This window comes from Lissotriton vulgaris, chromosome 1_2 (genome assembly GCF_964263255.1).
Source record: "Lissotriton vulgaris chromosome 1_2, aLisVul1.2, whole genome shotgun sequence".
Taxonomy (NCBI): domain Eukaryota; kingdom Metazoa; phylum Chordata; class Amphibia; order Caudata; family Salamandridae; genus Lissotriton; species Lissotriton vulgaris.
The window spans coordinates 80,817,604-80,835,425 of NC_141686.1; the positions used below are offsets into that span (position 1 = coordinate 80,817,604).

At 43.9% G+C, this 17,822-nt stretch overlaps 1 protein-coding gene across 5 annotated transcripts in view; it reads left to right on the top strand.

Moving 5' to 3' along the window:
* The window catches only part of WNK1 (WNK lysine deficient protein kinase 1), a 1,566,458-nt gene that overhangs the window by 1,148,783 nt on the left and 399,853 nt on the right, over nucleotides 1-17,822 (top strand). For all 5 annotated transcript variants that reach the window (XM_086952842.1, XM_086952840.1, XM_086952841.1 and 2 more), the window contains one exon: nucleotides 1,791-1,907. In XM_086952842.1, the coding sequence (XP_086808968.1) occupies nucleotides 1,791-1,907 (117 nt within the window). The remainder of the gene's footprint in view (nucleotides 1-1,790; nucleotides 1,908-17,822) is intronic.

Sequence of the window (17,822 nt, forward strand, 5' to 3'; positions counted from 1 at the left end):
CGGACAGAAAATGCTACTTACCTAGTATGCATCTGTTCTTGGCATGTAGAGATGTAGAATCTCATGCCCCTACCCACCTACCCAGGTACCTATACCTGCTATAGTTCTGTTTTACTACACATGCTTACACATGGACATCTCTATTCTTTACTACTACTCCATTCTCTTACACTATGCGGAAAACAATCTGAAGATGGAGTCAATGACCATGCGCACTATCACCTAAGGAAGCAGTTCCCTACCTCGTGACTAGGGAAAACGTCTTCCAGAAAAACAAAGTGCAAACATCCGGACCCAACACTAGATGGCGATCTTATGCAAAGCATGAGATTCTACAGCTCTACATGCAAGAACAGATGCATAATGGGTAAGTAGCATTTTCCTTTTGATTCTAAGTTGCCTCTTGTTTCTCTTTTGCTCCTCAGCTGAAGTACCTCTGCACTAAAGCTTAACATATGTCACCCCACCCCCCCCCGCCCGCAGTCCTCCTTGTTCTTGTTATAACAGAAGAAGTCTTCCTCTGCCTCAGACAGCACACTACCTAATCAGTCTTTTATGTTTACACCATGCCGTAATGTGTTACTAAAGGCACCTGCCTCCTTCCTCGCTTCCTGTTTTTCCTCTGTCTGTAACGCTACCCAGAGGACAGAGGTAAAATTAAAGTAATGTGCGAGGTTGGTAAGGTAAGACCTAACTATGTGTAAATTTGTTTCAAAAATAAAAAGCTTCAATCATGTCACTTACAGAGTGGGGACTTGCTAAAGCGACCGCTGGGGGGTGCTTGAGGCCGCATATGCCTCCCCCATCAGGTGATCCAATTGGTCGAGTTGTGTTCAGGGAATTAAGCATGCAACGGAATTTAGCACTCGCTTTCGTCTCTCAAGATGAGTGAGTTGGTAGGTCTCCTTTATAAACCAGCATTTTCAGTGCAATAACTCTCGCATTACTGAAAGTTTGAGCTATTGGCGTTGCAAATAATAATGCAACGCCAATAGCTCAAACTTTCAGTAATGCGAGACCTGTTGCATTACAAATGCTAGTTACAGATTGAGATTTATTATTTTCCCTGTCTTGATGAAGACCGGGTCCAAGCCACGTACAAAGTAGGGTTCAGAACGTCAATATATTCTAATAAATGGACTGCCCTGTAATCAATTAGGTGGAATTTAGAAAAATGTATCTGCCAGTGTAGCACAGTAATTTTTCTCCGTAGGAACCATTGTTTCTCACAATGACTTCACAAAACAGGTACTAGGATTATCCGCCCATCCCGTCCTGTCTGATCAGGGGCCCCTGCAGGTATAGGAGGATTATTCAAACATTTGTCACTTCACTGAAGATTTCTATGATGCAGGACTACTAGTAAATAAGCATTTTGTAGGAGAATGATGTGCGTTCTAATTGTTGGAAAATGGATTGGATTTTTGTTGCCTCCGAATCCTACTAATTAAAATAGTAATTCCCATTTTTAGAGGGTCTTTTTTAGTGGTTGGAATAGGTTTACCTCTTTTGAATTTAATGTGATACGTTCATTTCAAAATTTACTTTAAAGTGAAGTGTATGGAGTTTAGAGGTCCCTTCAGCGTGGTGGGAAAAGGACTAATTGAAATACGTAGCGTTTAATGGAGTTTATTCAAGCTCCTCCTACTTGGTTAATTTAAAGATGCATACGGTGAAAATGTATTACCTATAAGTATTGCTATATTAGATGTTCTTGCCTTACTTGTCCCCATCCCCTTTGCTGTTACAAAAGATATTGCATTCCTCACTAAACTAATGGTTGTTTGCAGGTTTCAAATAAAGGAGACCGTGTTGTTGAGTGTCAGCTGGAGACACACAATCGAAAAATGGTGACCTTCAGGTTTGACCTAGACGGAGATAACCCAGAGGAGATTGCGACAATTATGGTAAATTCCTGTTTATCTGATCTTCAGAAAGAAGTGAATCCGATAGCATGACAATGGCTGTTTAATAATACATTGATGAACAAACACATTGATCCTCGTCTTCACCACTTAGTCATATGATTCCTGAAAATGTCTGATGAACCAAGCATTTTTAAGGTATACATTTGAATAACTGAAAGGCAGTCGAGGGTTAACCTGGCAAGTCCACATCTTCTGCTATTCATTTTGGCTTATTGATACTCCACATGTTTAAATCTCCCAAGAAGGTTGAATTTCTTAAGTGAAGCTTAATGTTTTTATGTTGCTTTGGATTTGGGTACAGCACTAAGCACACGCATACGAACACTGTCATATGAATAAGCACGTAACATTGTAAAATTCCATCCCATTATTTTCTAACAGCCCATTACCAAACTTTTTTTCTAAAACCTGCTGCTCAGCAAGTGTTTCCAACAGAAATGTGTACCTTTCCTAGGAAATCATCCAGTTTTCTTTTTGTTGCTAGAAGAATTTATTTCTCTTGAGTTATCATCTGCACTGTTAATACCAAAGGTGTTTCCATCTTCAAGCAACCACCAACACTGTGGGCTAACAGAAATAGTAGCATAAATAGCAGATTGAGTTATTCAATGGTTGCTTTCACTGAGTCTCAGTTTACCAGCAGCTTTGAATATACATGGAAGCATAATATCTCTGTGTCCGAGGTTACTGATCAGAGTGCCTCCATTTAGATAACAATTCCCAGTGTGGTCTACATGACTCCGCATTTGTGCATATCTGTAAATGTCTCTTTTCAAAGCTTCTCATAGTCTCAACCAGATATTATGTCCCTCGTTCTTTCTTGTTGCCCTTCACTGGTGTACCTGAACATTGTTTGCCCTGTTGGTCCACTGCTGCTTCAGTCCAAGGTGGGATTGCAACAAACTCTCTCGACCGCCACCATCGCGCCAGCCAAGATCGGGGACTACATCCCCCAGCAACCTCTTGCGGCGCAGCACATCGCGTCAGAGCCCAGCGCCAGGAGGCGCTTAAAAACACCTGAGGCCTCCCTCAGCACGGATCCCTCGTTCTTTCTTGTTGCCCTTCACTGGTGTACCGGAACATTGTTTGCCCTGTTGGTACACTGCTGCTTCAGTCCAAGGTGGGACTGCAACAAACTCTCTTGACCGCCACCATTGTGCCAGCCGAGGTCGGGGACTACATCCCCCAGCAACCTCCTGCGGCACAGCACATTGCGACAGAGCCCAGCGCCAGGATGCGCTTAAAAACACCTAAAGCCTCCCGCATTGCGGTACGCGCGCAGGCCCGTCCGTGCCCGTCAGAGCCCAGAGGAGGCCGGGCTTGCCCCGCTATTGACAATTATTTTGTCGTACTGTAAGCACCTCTTTTTGCCTAGGTATTCTTTCATTAGCTAGTGTGTTTCCTGTTAATTGTGTGGCACTGAGGTCATTTGAACATGAGTAAAAGAAAGGTTGGGGATGGGGTGGTGGGCACACTAGATGGTTTTCTAAACAGAGCAGAAAATGTTTTGATCCACGAAATCCAGGTAACAGAGCGAAGGCTCTCGCTGGAACCTGCATCATCCCTGGGCTGCTCCCTGCCCAGAGCCCAGCTAACACAAATATTGCCAGGTAACAAATCTGCTAGCAATAGAACACCGCCCAGCCTGGCATGTAATGAGGTTTCGTCCCCCACCCCAGGAACTTCCCAAGAACGGTGTGGCCCACAGAGCCCTGTAATGGTAAAGACCATGGAAAATAAAGCTATGGCGGGAACAGGGGCAGAACCTCCCACTAAAAAAAGGAAAGGCCGAAGCACTGTAAAGCAAAACTCAATGGCTGTCATCAAAGAATCTAGTAGGGCACATATTTTTGGGAAGCCAGGTGCTACCACCCTGGTTGCTAATCCTGTCATAAATTTAACATCGAGCTCAATAACTTCTCCTACTAAGCAGGCTGATGAAAATTCTAGGGTAGTCTGCCCAAGTACTCAGTTAAACCTGGAGGAACTGTGCTCCCTATTAAGAGAACAAATGGTAGCCATTATTGACCCAATATTTAAAAGATTAGACTCAGTTGATGAAAGGCTAAATAAGATTGAACAATGCCTTTCCTGTAGCAACCAAAGGAATCCTGTCCAACCTACTATACAAGCTAATGGGCAGGTTCTAAGCAATACTTCAGGGGCCGTAAGCAATAAGCAACAGGGTAATCCGGAAAATGCCCGCGCAAGCTCTGTACCAGCACTATCTGTGATCAGCAAAGATCGCCTGTCTACCCCAAGCTTAAACAATGGTACCTCCACAACGTTGATGAAGCAACGTGGGGTCGAAGGTAATAGGAGGCAGGTGGCGAAGGGTATCAAGGGCGATATTAACCTGTAATCCAGTCTCCACCTCCTGCCAGAAGCCACGCCCTATACGGTAGTTCTAGCCAATGTGCCCCCAGGCACCCGAGAGCACTGGTCAACGCTAAAAAAGAAGGCTCTCCATTTAGTGAGTAAAAAGACAGGCATAAGAAATCAGCTATTTGACAAATTTAAAATGGTGTGAAGAATTGGCTGGGTACGCCACTCGCATAAATCCATGGCTGGTGATTGTGTGGTACTGAGTTTTAGGTCAACTCTTTTGGTACATCATGTTCGAGGCATGTAGGCTGTTGAATTCATATCTGTGCATAGATCGCCGCCTAGTCTTGGGTCCGGATGATTGCACATTGTTGTCCTGGAAGAGTATTTGAAGTATCACGAGATAGGTGGCTCCTCCCCTGGACTACAGTGTGCATGGGCATCCTCTCCATCTTCAGATTGTTTTTTTCCGCCATTGGGTTTGGATATACTTTCCTTTACTCGAAGTTCGGAATCGAAAAAAACTTTTCTAAAAAGTCTTCGGACTCGTCGGTATTATTTTCGATCGGTGCCGACGGCTTTATTTACAGTTTATTCAACTCAGGACGTCAAATCGGGCCGCGGGCCTTCTCAACGCCAAAGGGACTGGTCGTCGATGGAACGAAGTCCATTCAAAAGATGCCCTCTTTGTAATTCGAAATACCCACATATAGATAAACACCCTGTATGTAACAAGTGTTTATCTCCGGAACATAATGAAGCCGACTGCCTAGCCTGTGCCCAATTTCGATCCAAGAAGACACATCGGATTCGACGAGCCGCTAGGCTAATCATGCAGATACCAGCGCCGGAGCCGGAAAATATCTTCGACGATGAAGAAGATCTCGTCGAAGCCAAAGAATCAGATCAACAGTCGGATCAAGATTCCGAGCATGACTCCAACTACTATGTCGACGAAGGAGAAGACCTCGTCGAGGTAGGAGACGACGAATAAGGGATCGGAGCCGTCGAAGACTACTCCAGTGATGAAACAGGGCCAACCGTGAGTACGACGCCCCAAACATACACTTCTATGGTTTCACAGGCTCAGGTCGAGGCATCGCCGGTAGGCCTTAGCCAAGATCTCAAAACCCATTCTATAGCCCTGCGATACAGCTCGGCTAAGAATATTAGAAAAGAGCCATCGGATCAACGTTACCCGAAATTGTTGATATCGGAACCAAAAGTTATGGAACCAAAAACGAAACCGAAACTGATCGACTACACAGTCTTCGGACCAAACTACGTCGATCCATCGGAGTCAATCCCAAAGAAGATCGTTGACAATACGGTCTTCGGACCAAACTATGTCGATCCATCGGAGTCGAACACAAGGGTCATCGAGCCGAAGGCCAGCGCACCTATATCCACTCCAAAACAAAAGGCCGTCGAACCGATAAGATTGGCGCAGACAGCCGACAACACAAAAAAGGGACTCAATCCGAAGAAGGTTGTCAAAGCGAAACAGAGAGTCGACAAGCCAATGGCTGTGCAACCGAACACAATCGAGCCGAAGAAAATCGACCCGAAGAAGGCCATCGAGCAGAGACCGCAAGGCATCGGTCCGAAACCACAGGTTCCGAAGACGCCACAAGGTCAGAAGGGTACTATCGACCCGACAAAGAACGTCGAACCGATAAGAACATCGGCTCCGAAGAAACCGGCACAACCTAAAAAGACTGTTGTAACACCGAGGGCTCTTGGACCGATCAAATTTGGCCTACCAACTTCCTTTAAGACAAAAGCGGTCGACCCAAAGACCAGGATCGAACCGAACCAAACCAAAATCATTAGGAAAAAAGCCAAGGACTACTGAGCAGGAGATCTTATATCCAGACCCCTCATCAGAAGAACAGTCAAAACTTTACATTGACCCTAATTCTGGCAAAGTCACTCTCTACAAGAGGAAAATCAGACCAGAAACTGATAAAAAGACTTATCATCCCACTCAAAAAAAAAGGGACTGTTCTAATTCACCTATTCTATTTGAGCCTATAAAGCCAACTATGCCTAACACGTACACATATACACCCACACACTCAGATGAAGAGGTGGATTATGAAGATAATGAGGAATACAATTACCCAGTAAACCCTGACCAAGACAGTCAACCTCAATCATGGGCGGACCCAGTAGATCCAAGTGGCTCTCAGCCCATTCCAGATACACCTGCATACCCTGCTAAGCTTCTCCTACAGAGGATACATCTGCGTTTAATGCACTGATAGGGCAGCCCTCCATCACAATGTACAGATGCATGCAGACCCCATTGAGGAAGATTTCCTCTTTGACACTTTTGCCACATCTCAAAGATCTGTCAAAACACTACCTATGTTAAAAGGGGTAGTTAAACATGCAGGTGACATATTTAAGGAAACAACTAGGGCACGGGTCATTAACCCCAGAATAGAGAGGAAATACAGACCAGCACCAGTAGACCCCACATATATTAAGGGACAACTGCCTTTGGATTCTTTAGTGGTATCCAATACACGTAAACGTGCAAACTCACAAACAACTGGCGAAGCTCCACCTCCTGACAAAGAATCAAAGATCTTAGAGGCCTCAGGAAAGAGGGTAGCTGCTCAAGCAGCTAATATATGGCGAATATCTAATACGCAAGCCCTGTTGGCTAGGTACGACAGGGCACACTATAACACCTTAGAGACTCTTCTCCCGTATTTACCTGAACCTTACAAGGAACAGGTTGAAGACCTAGTACAGGAGGGAAAGTTAATAACTAACGCTTCCATTAAATGTGCCCTAGACGTGGCAGATACAGCGGCCAGATCAGTTAACACCAGTGTTATGCTCAGGAGACATGCGTGGCTTCGCATTTCAGGTTTCAAAAATGAAGTCCAGTCCACTTAATTAAACCAGCCATTAAATCCTGACTATTTATTTGGTCCAGCTGTAGATACAATCCTGGACAACATGAAAAAAGACAGAGACGGCTAAGTCTATGGGAGCCTTGCAGTCCCAACAACATAGAGGCTCCTTTCGTCGCTCCAATTACAGAGGACCTGCAAGAGGTAACTCATCACAGCAGACCTCAAACTACAAAGGGAATGCGCAAATCACCTACAATAAGAACAATAGAGGTGGATACCGCTGCAATAACAACAAGGGCAGAGGACGAGGAAATAATACCACCAGATCCTCTACCAACACAAAACAGTGACTTCTTGGCGCTACCCCCAGACCATACAACACCAGTCGGAGGTCTATTACAGCAGTTCCTACCGGTCTGACAAAACATCACTACAGACAAGTGGGTAAGGCAACTTATCCAGGATGGCTATTGCCTAGAGCTAACCTCCCCACCACCCTACATACCACCAAGACACCGTCCTATGTCTGTAGAACACCTAAACTTATTGCAGCAAGAAGTCATCAGCATGCTGCAAAAAGGGGCCATAGAACTAGTACCATTAGAACATCAGGGTACAGGGGTATACTCACTATACTTCCTCATCCCCAAAAAGGGCGGGTCTCTCAGACCAATGTTGGACCTCAGGCCCCTAAATCAATACATTTTATCAGAGCATTTTCATATGCTCACTCTGCAACAAGTCTTACCACTGCTGCGACAAGGAGACTTCCTCGCAACTTTAGACCTCAAAGACGCATACTTCCATATACTGATACATCCTGCTCACAGGAAATATCTCGCGTTCACAATACAGAATCAACATTACCAATTCAAAGTCCTTCCATTTGGTGTAACAGCCCCGAGGGCGTTCACAAAATGCCTAGCGACAGTAGCTGCACATTTGAGAAGATAACATATTCACGTCTATCCGTACCTGGACGACTGGCTAATACAAGCAAAGTCGGCCCAGCAATGTGCCAGCCACATGTCCCGCACCATTCACCTCCTGCACAGTCTAGGCTTCACGTTGAACTACCCACCATAATCTCATCTTCAGCCGTCCCATGTACAGCAGTACCTGGGAGCAACAATAGATACTCTAGCAGCAAAAGCATACCCAAACACTGCAAGAATCAACAGTATGCAACTGTGGATCCAAAAGTTCAAGCCCCAACACTCGCTCTCTGACCAAGTGTTTATGCAACTCATGGGCATGATGGCTTCGTGCATCTTCATAGTCCCTCACGCAAGACTACACATGCTTCCACTACAAGAGTGCTTAGCACGGCAGTGGAACCATGCTCAAGGACAATTGAAAGACCTAGTGTTGGTGAACAGTCGTGCATACAACTCTCTGCATTGGTGGAATCCACAAAACCTTTGCAAGGGACGACTGTTCCAAGAGCCTGTACCACAAATAGTGTTGACGCCTGACGCATCCCTGATGGGATGGGGAGCCCGTGTCCTTCAGTAGACAGTGCAGGGCCTATGGACAGCACAACAAAAGAAAATGCACATCAACTTGTTAGAGCTGATGTCAATTTTTCTGTCAATGAAAGCGTTCAAAGTACATTTATGCAACAAGACTGTGTTGATCCGGACAGACAGCATGACAGAAATGTACTACATACAGAAACAGGGAGGAACACACTCTCCACAGCTATCACATCTAGTCCAAAGCATGTGGAAGTGGGCCATTCAGTGAAACATTTTTCTATTGGCGGAACACCTCCCAGGCAAGGACAACCAAATAGCGGATCTGCTCAGCAGACACAGCCAACAGATGCACAAGTGGGAAATTCATCCCACAGTGCTACAACCATACTTCCAACAGTGGGGGCAACCAGAGATAGACCTGTTCGCCACAAGGGAAAACGCAAAATGCCAGTACTTTACCGCCAGGTTTCCACATCCGCAGTCGCAGGGCAATGCGATATGGATGAACTGGTCAGGCAAATTGTCGTACGCTTTCCCCCAGCACCGTTAATACCGCTAGTGGCACGCAAACTACGCCAGCATTCACTGACACTAATCCTGGTTGCTCCTACATGGGTGAGGCAACCATGGTACACAACGTTTCTAGAACTTTCCGTGGTGCCTCATCAAAGACTGCGGCTAACACCCACTCTTCTCACTCAGAGCCATGGAGACATACAGCACCCATATCCGTAACAACTGAACCTTGCAATCTGGCTCCTGAAGTCTTAGAGTTTGGGTGCCTAAACTTACCTCCTGACTGTATGAACATTATCAAGGAGGCAAGAAGACCTACTACCAGAGCTTGTTACGCTGCAAAGTGGAAGCGTTTTGTCATTTACTGTAATAACAATGACATAAACCCACTAGATGCTTCAATGCAAAATATAATTTGCTATCTTTTGCACCTACATCATAGCAATCTAGCTTATTCATCTATAAGAATACACTTAGCTGCCATTGCAGCTTATCTTCAGAACAGGCAGCATCTTTCGTTGTTTAGAGTGCCTGCAATTAAAGCATTCATGGAGGGACTCAAACGAATAATCCCCCCAAAACACCCACCTTCACCTGTCTGGAACCTAAACATCGTTTTAACCAGACTAATGGGACCACCATTTGAACCGTTGCATTCATGTGAATTACGATTTCTAACATGGAAGGTGGCTTTTCTTGTAGCGATTACTTCGCTTAGAAGAGTTAGCGAGCTGCAAGCCCTAACTATTCAAGAGCCATTCATCCAAATACATGCAAATAGGGTAGTTCTTAGAACAAACCCTAAATTTATGCCAAAAGTGGTATCCCATTTTCATATCAATCAGACAATAGAACTGCCAGTGTTCTTTCCAAATCCACAGTCAGTACCTGAAAGAGCTCTACACACACTAGATGTCAAGAGACCTCTTCTATACTACATTGATAGAACTAAGGATTTTAGGAAGACTAAACAGTTGTTTGTTGCCTTTTCACCACAACACAAAGGCAACCCCATTTCAAAATCTGGGTTAGCCAGATGGATAGTTAAGTGCATTCAAATATGTTATCTAAAAGCAAAACGCACTTTAACAGTTCCCCCAAGAGCGCATTCTACACGCAAACTAGGGGCATCCATGGCTTTCCTAGGAAACATTCCTCTAGAGGAAATATGTAGAGCAGCCACATGGTCTACCATACATACTTTCACAAAACACTATTGTGTAGATGTACATTCCAAACAGCAAGCTGCTGTAGGACAGGCTGTTCTAAAAACTCTGTTTCAGACTGCTGCAGCTGGCACAGGTAGCCACCGCTAAGGGAGAGACTGCTGTACATCCTATGCACAGATATGAATTCAGCAGCCCACATGCCTCGAACGGAATATACTACTTCCCAGTATGCATCTGTTCTTGGCATGTAGGGCTGCTGACATTCATATCGGGGTGAAGTGTTGCCGCAGGAATAAACAGCAGATAGGCAGGAATGCAGAGGTTGAGGTTTTTATTGTATACTCAAAGTAAGAGACCTCATCCTACAAAGTTCAGCAAACAACTCGCTTGTAGTTTGAGACAAAACATTCCATCAAAGTTACATTCTACATTGGAACAACTGAGAAGAGCATGAGCCATAGAACATCACAAGAAAGGTTGGCTCAAGAACACTACAACACCTCCCTCTTATCATCAATAAAAACAAAAAAATAAAAACACAAGAAAACAAAACATATTAAACAAACTCTTTAAAGCAAAAAGGAATAGATGTTACTCTGTCGGATCTCCTTACAGAGACATCTTCTGTGGAAGTGGAAGGAAGAGAAATACCCAGTTCAGCATCATTTGGACAACATTTGGAAATTCTATTGAGGTTCCAAACCTTGTAATCTTGAGTCCTAACAGCATTACCTATAAGTTTGATAACCTTGATAGGTTTACTATATTTAGAAACACCATATTTTCTCTCTGGCAATTTTACCCTCACTAAATCACCAACACTCACCACAGTTTTCTTTACAGCTTTCCTCACATCATACCCTTTCTCCTACCCATTTTTTCCAACTCGCTTTCTCTCCAACCAGCTGTGTTGTCCCCAAAACCTGCCACACCGAAAGTTTTGCAGAAATCCAAGGAGGTTTGATATGGGTACAAGACGACCTACCTTTAAACAAGGTAAAAGGAGTTACCCCAGAAGAGGAGTGTGCTGTGAACCTATACTCTCAGACCTTTTTCTTTACCGCTTCTTCCCAGTCATTGCTAGACACAAAAGCCAACTGCATGGCCTCTTTTAGCACTCTGATTAACCTCTCAACAACTCCATTGCTCTCTGGATGATCTAAAGATGCACGCTTTTGTACAATTTCTCTTTCACTTTGAAACTTCTCCACAAAACCAGAAGTGATTGTACCCTGTTATCAGTCAGAACAGAACTTGGCAAACCTTCATTCTCAGAAAAGTCATCCAGAAAGGAGATAACAGAAGAGGAGTCCACCCGATTAACAATCTTGATGAAAGGCCACCTGGAGAATGGATTAACGCACACCAACACGTACTTATCTTGACTTTTAACCTTGACAGGTCCTAAGATATCCAAACAAATATCCACCCTCGGCCCTGTGGACTGTTTCCTGAGGACCATAGGTTGAGTCCTACATTAGAGTATCTTATCAATCAAAGAACACTGGGCACAATCCCGCGCTGATCTCTCAATTTGAGGGTCCATAGCGGGCCACCAATATACCTCTCCGACCCTTTCTTTTGTTTTGGTAATGCCCATGTGGCTAGAGTGAGCATTTTCAATTATCTTAGATCTCAACTTTATGGGAGGAACAAGTCTGCTTCATCTAATCAATAATCCGTTGAGGAAAGACAACTGTTCCCTAACACACCAATATCCTTTAATCTCTTCATCGCACTCCTTCTCACACCAACCATCACGTACAAAACCCATCACACGCTGCAAATCAGAATCAATCCCCAATTCTGACAACCACTCTTCCTCTGTGATAACGCCTTCCGTAACAATACAAACTTTAAAATCCTCGGAAGAATCTTCACTAAGAAGAGAATCATCCTCATCATGCTCAGAGAGAGAGTCACCAATAAGCCTGGACAAACAATCTGCCAAAATGTTACTAGAACCAGGCAAATAAACACTAAACTCAAAGTCCTGTAGAGCAACTACCGACTTCCTTATTCTGTGGGAAACACAATCAACTCCTTTTTCTCAAACACCTCTTTGAGGGATTTGTGGTCTGATATGACCGAGAACTTTCTTCCCCATAAAAACCTTTTTGAGTTTGTGAGCGGCCCAACACGCTGCCAGAGCCTCTTTTTCGACAACTGAGTAGTTACACTCGGCACCCTCAAATGCCTAGAGATAAACAAGATGGTGTTGTCAACCTTTTCTCCTTTCTGCAGAAGGACCGCACCAATACCTTAGCAACTTGCATCAGTCATAACATATGAGTCTAGTCGGATCAAAACTAGAACGATTTTGAGCATGATTGAGACAGCTCTTGACCAGATCATATGCGGCACAACAATGTTTGTCCCAACAAATTCTTGTCCCTTTTTCAGTAAAGTTCTCATATACTCAGTTTTCTGGGCAAACCCTGGAACAAATTTATTCTAAAACTCAGCCATGCCAAGAAATTTAACCAATTCATCTTTATTCTCCGGATATTTGAGGTTATTGATTGCTTCCATCAGAGACGGCTTAGGCTTAATGCCAGACCCAGAAACCAAATGACCAAGATATTCTATGGCTTCCACATCAAATTTGCACTTGTCCAACCTAAGAGTGAGACCCGCCTCTTGCAACCTACTCAACACCTCAGAGACTTTCATCATGCTCACTGCGAGACACACCATGCACCAGAACATCATCCTGATAGACCTTAACTCCATGAAGACCAGCCAAGATGTTCTCCATCACCCTTTGGAACACAAAGGCAGCTGAAATCAAGCCGAAAGGCATTCTTAAATATTTATAAGTACCAAAGGGCGTGATTAAAGTGGTGAAGTCTTGACAACAGGAGTGAAGCTTGACCTGATGATAGTCCGAGGAAAGATCCATGGTGGAGAAGTGTGTAGCCCCATCTAAGGAGGATAACATCTCGGTGATATTGGGAAGCGGGTAATGATCTACCACAACAGCCTTGTTGAGTTCCCTCATATTGATGCACAATCTTGCCTCACCGTTGGCTTTATGGGCCATCACCACCGGAGAAACCCATTCTGTGACTTCAACCTCTTCAATCACACCATTAGTAATCAACTTGTTCAACTTTCATTTTGTCCCTAATCAAAAGTGGAACATTTCTAACTTTAGCTATCTTAGGTGATGACTCCTTTTTCAATTTAATTAGATGCAGGTATTTCTTAAGACAACCAAGTTTTTTGTCAAAAACATTGGGAAACGTTTTAACCCAATCACCATGCTCAGAAACTACAGCAACATTGGGAAGATTTCTGAGACGCACAGAAGGCACCTCATTGGGATCATGATAAACCCCTAGATCTCGCTGATGTGCCCAACTGATCAGCGAATCCCCTTTCAATGAGACCTCAATCTTTCCTGCTGTGATCCTACCTTTGAAGTCAATAGTCCTGATGAAACAACCTAACAGATTTATTATCGGACCACCATAACCCCTGGGAATTGTGTGCGGTTTGAGTAACTTGACACTGTTTAATACGTTTTTCTCAAAGAAAGTTCTAGGTATCAGTGAATTTGGCACCAGAGTCAAATACCATATCTACAAGACAGTCATTAATTAGAACTTTCTCCACAGGTCCATCCCCTTTAAGATTATCAACCTGACATACAACAAATTCATCTTCACTATGATCATATATGTCAACCTCCCTCACTTTTTTTTTTACTTTTGTTGGACCTACATCTTGAAAAATGCCCCTTTCTCTTACAAAAAGAACAGGTTGCTTTCCAGCCAGGACAATCTTTTGAATTAGCCAAATGCTTGTGTTTCCACAGCGAAAACACTTAAAGGTGGAGGACTTAGTGATATAACTAGAAGTTTTGTTAAAACTAGAGGCCCCTGATTCAGGAATAGGTGTCTTATGTGACAAAGGCGAGGTGGACTCCTTGACCTCTTTAACGTCTGTAGAATTCTTCTTCTCCTCAATGTTATTCTTACGAATGGTTTCAGTACAGGTTTTAGAGTGTGCATGCAGTTTAAGAGCAGTAATAACCTCTTGGAGAGTAGGATTGTCTTTCTGCCATAAACTATCCTTGCTTTTTTCTAGGGAAGATACAAGCATAAGCTGATCTGAGTCGCTCATCAGGGGTTCCTCCAAAAGTGCACTTCCAAGCAAGTTTGCGAAGGGCGGTGACATATTGTTCCACAGTTTCATCCTGCCTTTGCATCCTCTTCCCAAAGTAAAAGCGTTCTAAAACCATACTTAATTTAGGAAGAAAATGTAAATCCATTTTTTTAATGCATATTTCATACACGTTGAGTGACCCCCCATGAGCATCAGACAAATCAGGAGGATTCTCGAAGACATCCTGACCCTCTGAGCCCAAACAGTGCATATACAAAGACGATTTTCTCTCTGCGCTCAAAGAGGTACCACATACCCTTGCATAGTGGGTGAAGACCTTCTTCCACTTGAGCCATGGTATGGGTGGATCTCCGGGCTCAGACAAAAAAATGGAGGAGCTGTAATATTCTGCATGTTCAACAATAAATGATAAAGTTTAGACAACAGTGAAGAAGAATGGAACAAAAGAACACCTGTAGAAATAAAACATGATTAAAACATGTAGATATCTTACAACATTAGTTATTAAAAATAGGGTAGCTGGTAATGATCTGCTGGAAGCTGAGTAGATCAGCGCGAGTAAAGAACAGTACCTGTATACTGCTAAGTTTTCTTCAGGAAAGCTGTGTTGAACAGCGTAGTGAAATGTGAGGGTTGGAATATAGATCAGCAAAATCAGAACTCTGATGATAAAATGCTGTGCTGATCAGAGTGCAAAAGCTGAAAGAGGTGGTCGCAGAGTGCAGGAAGCGCTGTGCTAATCAGCGTGTTAGTCAAAATTGTAGAGATCAGCACCCGAGATAAGCGCTGTGCAAATTAGCGATGTCCCGTACAATCAAGGGAGAAAATCAAAGATGGCGCGATGAGGTGAGATCGTTGCGGGATGACGTTGTGTTGCAGGCGTGCCAGTTACCAGGGAAACCTGAAGGCGGGGAGGCGTCAGAGCTGCCAGGCGGAAATGTGTCTCAGTTCCCAAGGAAACTTGAGTCAGGAGATGCGTCACAGTAGACAAAGGAAGAAGGGTGCCTGTTGCCGGGAGACTTGAAGGCAGAGCACAGTCACGAGTAGTTGCCAGGTAACGCTTCAAATCAGCAACGTTGTGTGCTCCGCAAATATTTTGAATGAAAATAAAAGGCTTTCTCTTTCCTTCGCGCCGTAAATATTTCAAATGTAAATAAGGAGACTTTACCTTTCCTTCCTCGAAGCAGGTTTGCGAATGTCAGAATGCCTCAAAATGCCGGTAAAGAAAGGAGTAGTTTGGAACAAACCCCGATGAAGATAGCAATAAAGTCTATGCAGGATGTCAGCCAAAGCGCTTGCCAGGATCTTGCTCGCTCTCTTTTGAAGATAGTAGAAGAGCTTGGCACAGAAGGCGGTAAGCTTGGCAAACAGGGGTTGAAAAGTCCGATGAGAAGGTTAGCAGTAAAGAGGCAGTACGGTGAACAAAATAGATGAAGATGATGATTTCAGTAGAGGAAGAAAAGAAATGGTGAAACTTTTGAACATCAGTTGAGTTGAGGTCTCTTGAAATGGGTCAAGTCCTATCGTCGCCAAAATGAAGTGTTGCCGCAGGAATAAACAGCAGGCAGGAATGCAGAGTTTGAGGTTTTTATTGTATCCTCAAAGTAAGAGACCTCATCCTACAAAGTGCAGCAAACAACTTGCTTGTAGTTTGAGATAAAACATTCCATCAAAGTTATATTCTACATTGGAACAACTGAGAAGAGTATGAGCCATAGAACATCACAAGAAAGGTTGGCTCAAGATAAGAACACTACACAGGGGTTCAAATGTTATCACAGTTCTGGAAAGCCATCTGGTACAAGATGTTGTCACCAGTAACATGATAATTTCTGGTGACTTCAATTGTTGTTTTGAACCCCTAGATTTTGAAGCTGGTAGGCTTAGTGAAGCTGTGGATGCGCTTTGGGGCGTCCCCCCAACTAGACCTACAACCCATAAGGAAAAGGTCTGAGGCCGCCCTACAATTAAAGGGGCTTTGCTTGGAAAGGTGTCTAAGGGCAGTCAATGGGAGGACACAGTCAGACAGGCAGGGCGCAAAGACCTTTGATAATGGTAGAACCAGTAGCTGTATAGACTACATTCTTGTTAATGTGGAATTCTGGCCCACAGTTCTAGATATGGAGGTTCAGAGGAGGCCGGAAAGTGATCACAACCCCCTGGTTTTAAAAATTATTGATAGAAGCTTTTGTAGTTTTATACAGAGGGAAGGAGAACCAATTATTGAAACGGTTACTGTTACTAACGATTTAAGAAGGGTTCAGTGGGCAAGGATTGCCAACAATGATAGCGATGTTGCGCAGATGAGGGACATGGTCTCGGGGTCTATGTCCAAACTCTCTGGTTGTAAGTCCCAGGAGGCGCTAAACGTCATCCTACCGGGTGATCACGATGAACTCTTCAGGATACTGAAAAAGTTCTTTGTTAAAGAAAACTCCTGTAAAAAGATTAGACCCCTGAAGTCAAGTTCGTGGTACAATAACACGTGTAGGAAGGCCTATAAAGTCCTTGTGGAATCTATTATATCAAGGTCACAGGGTAATGTCAAACAGTCTAGAGCGAACTACAAAGCTGCACAGAGACAAGCAAAGAGAGAGTGGGATGAAGAAAGATGGTAGGACCTGTTACAGGCATGCAATGGGAGAAATATGACCCAATTCTGGCACCTAGTTAAATGGGGTAACAGTCCGCAGTCACAGGCTCCGAGCAATCATGTTGTACCAGAACTGTGGGTGACCTATTTTGAAGCACAGTTTAAGTCCATTCATAGTAGTGGGGAGTTCGCCCAGCCTTTTTTATTTAATGAACCACTGATTTTCACTTGCAGAGTGGTTGAGTCTGTGTTAAAAATAGCCCCGAGTGGCAGGGCCCCGGGGCCTAACTGCATTCCTGCAGATCTGTAAAGACAAGATAAAGATCTATGGGTTCCATACATAAAGTTTTTAGCAAATGCTACAGTAAGTGGAGCCCCGCTCCCGGAATCCTGGTCTGGTGCAGAGATCTTACCGATCTATAAGAAGGGGAATCGTTCTGAACTAGCAAATTATAGACCCATTAGTCTTATTGACGCAGTTCAGAAGATAGTAGCCAGAATAATGCTTGGGCGGATACACTGCTGGATGACCGAAACCAATATCCTAACTCAATTACAGGCAGGGTTTCGGTCACACACAGGCACTCTTGATCAGGCCTTTAGGTTTGTATTAATTTATTGGAAGGAGGTGGTTTAGGCGGGGGTATGCTCTTTGTGGCATTTGTGGATTTAAAATCCGCTTTTGATCTTGTTCCTCGGATGAAACTGTCAAGGGCATTATTGAAAATTGGGATGCCCAAATGTTTTGGTTGCTACTTGGTCAAATTTCATGAATTGACCTATGCGCAGGTTCGTTGGGACAAACCAGGAGA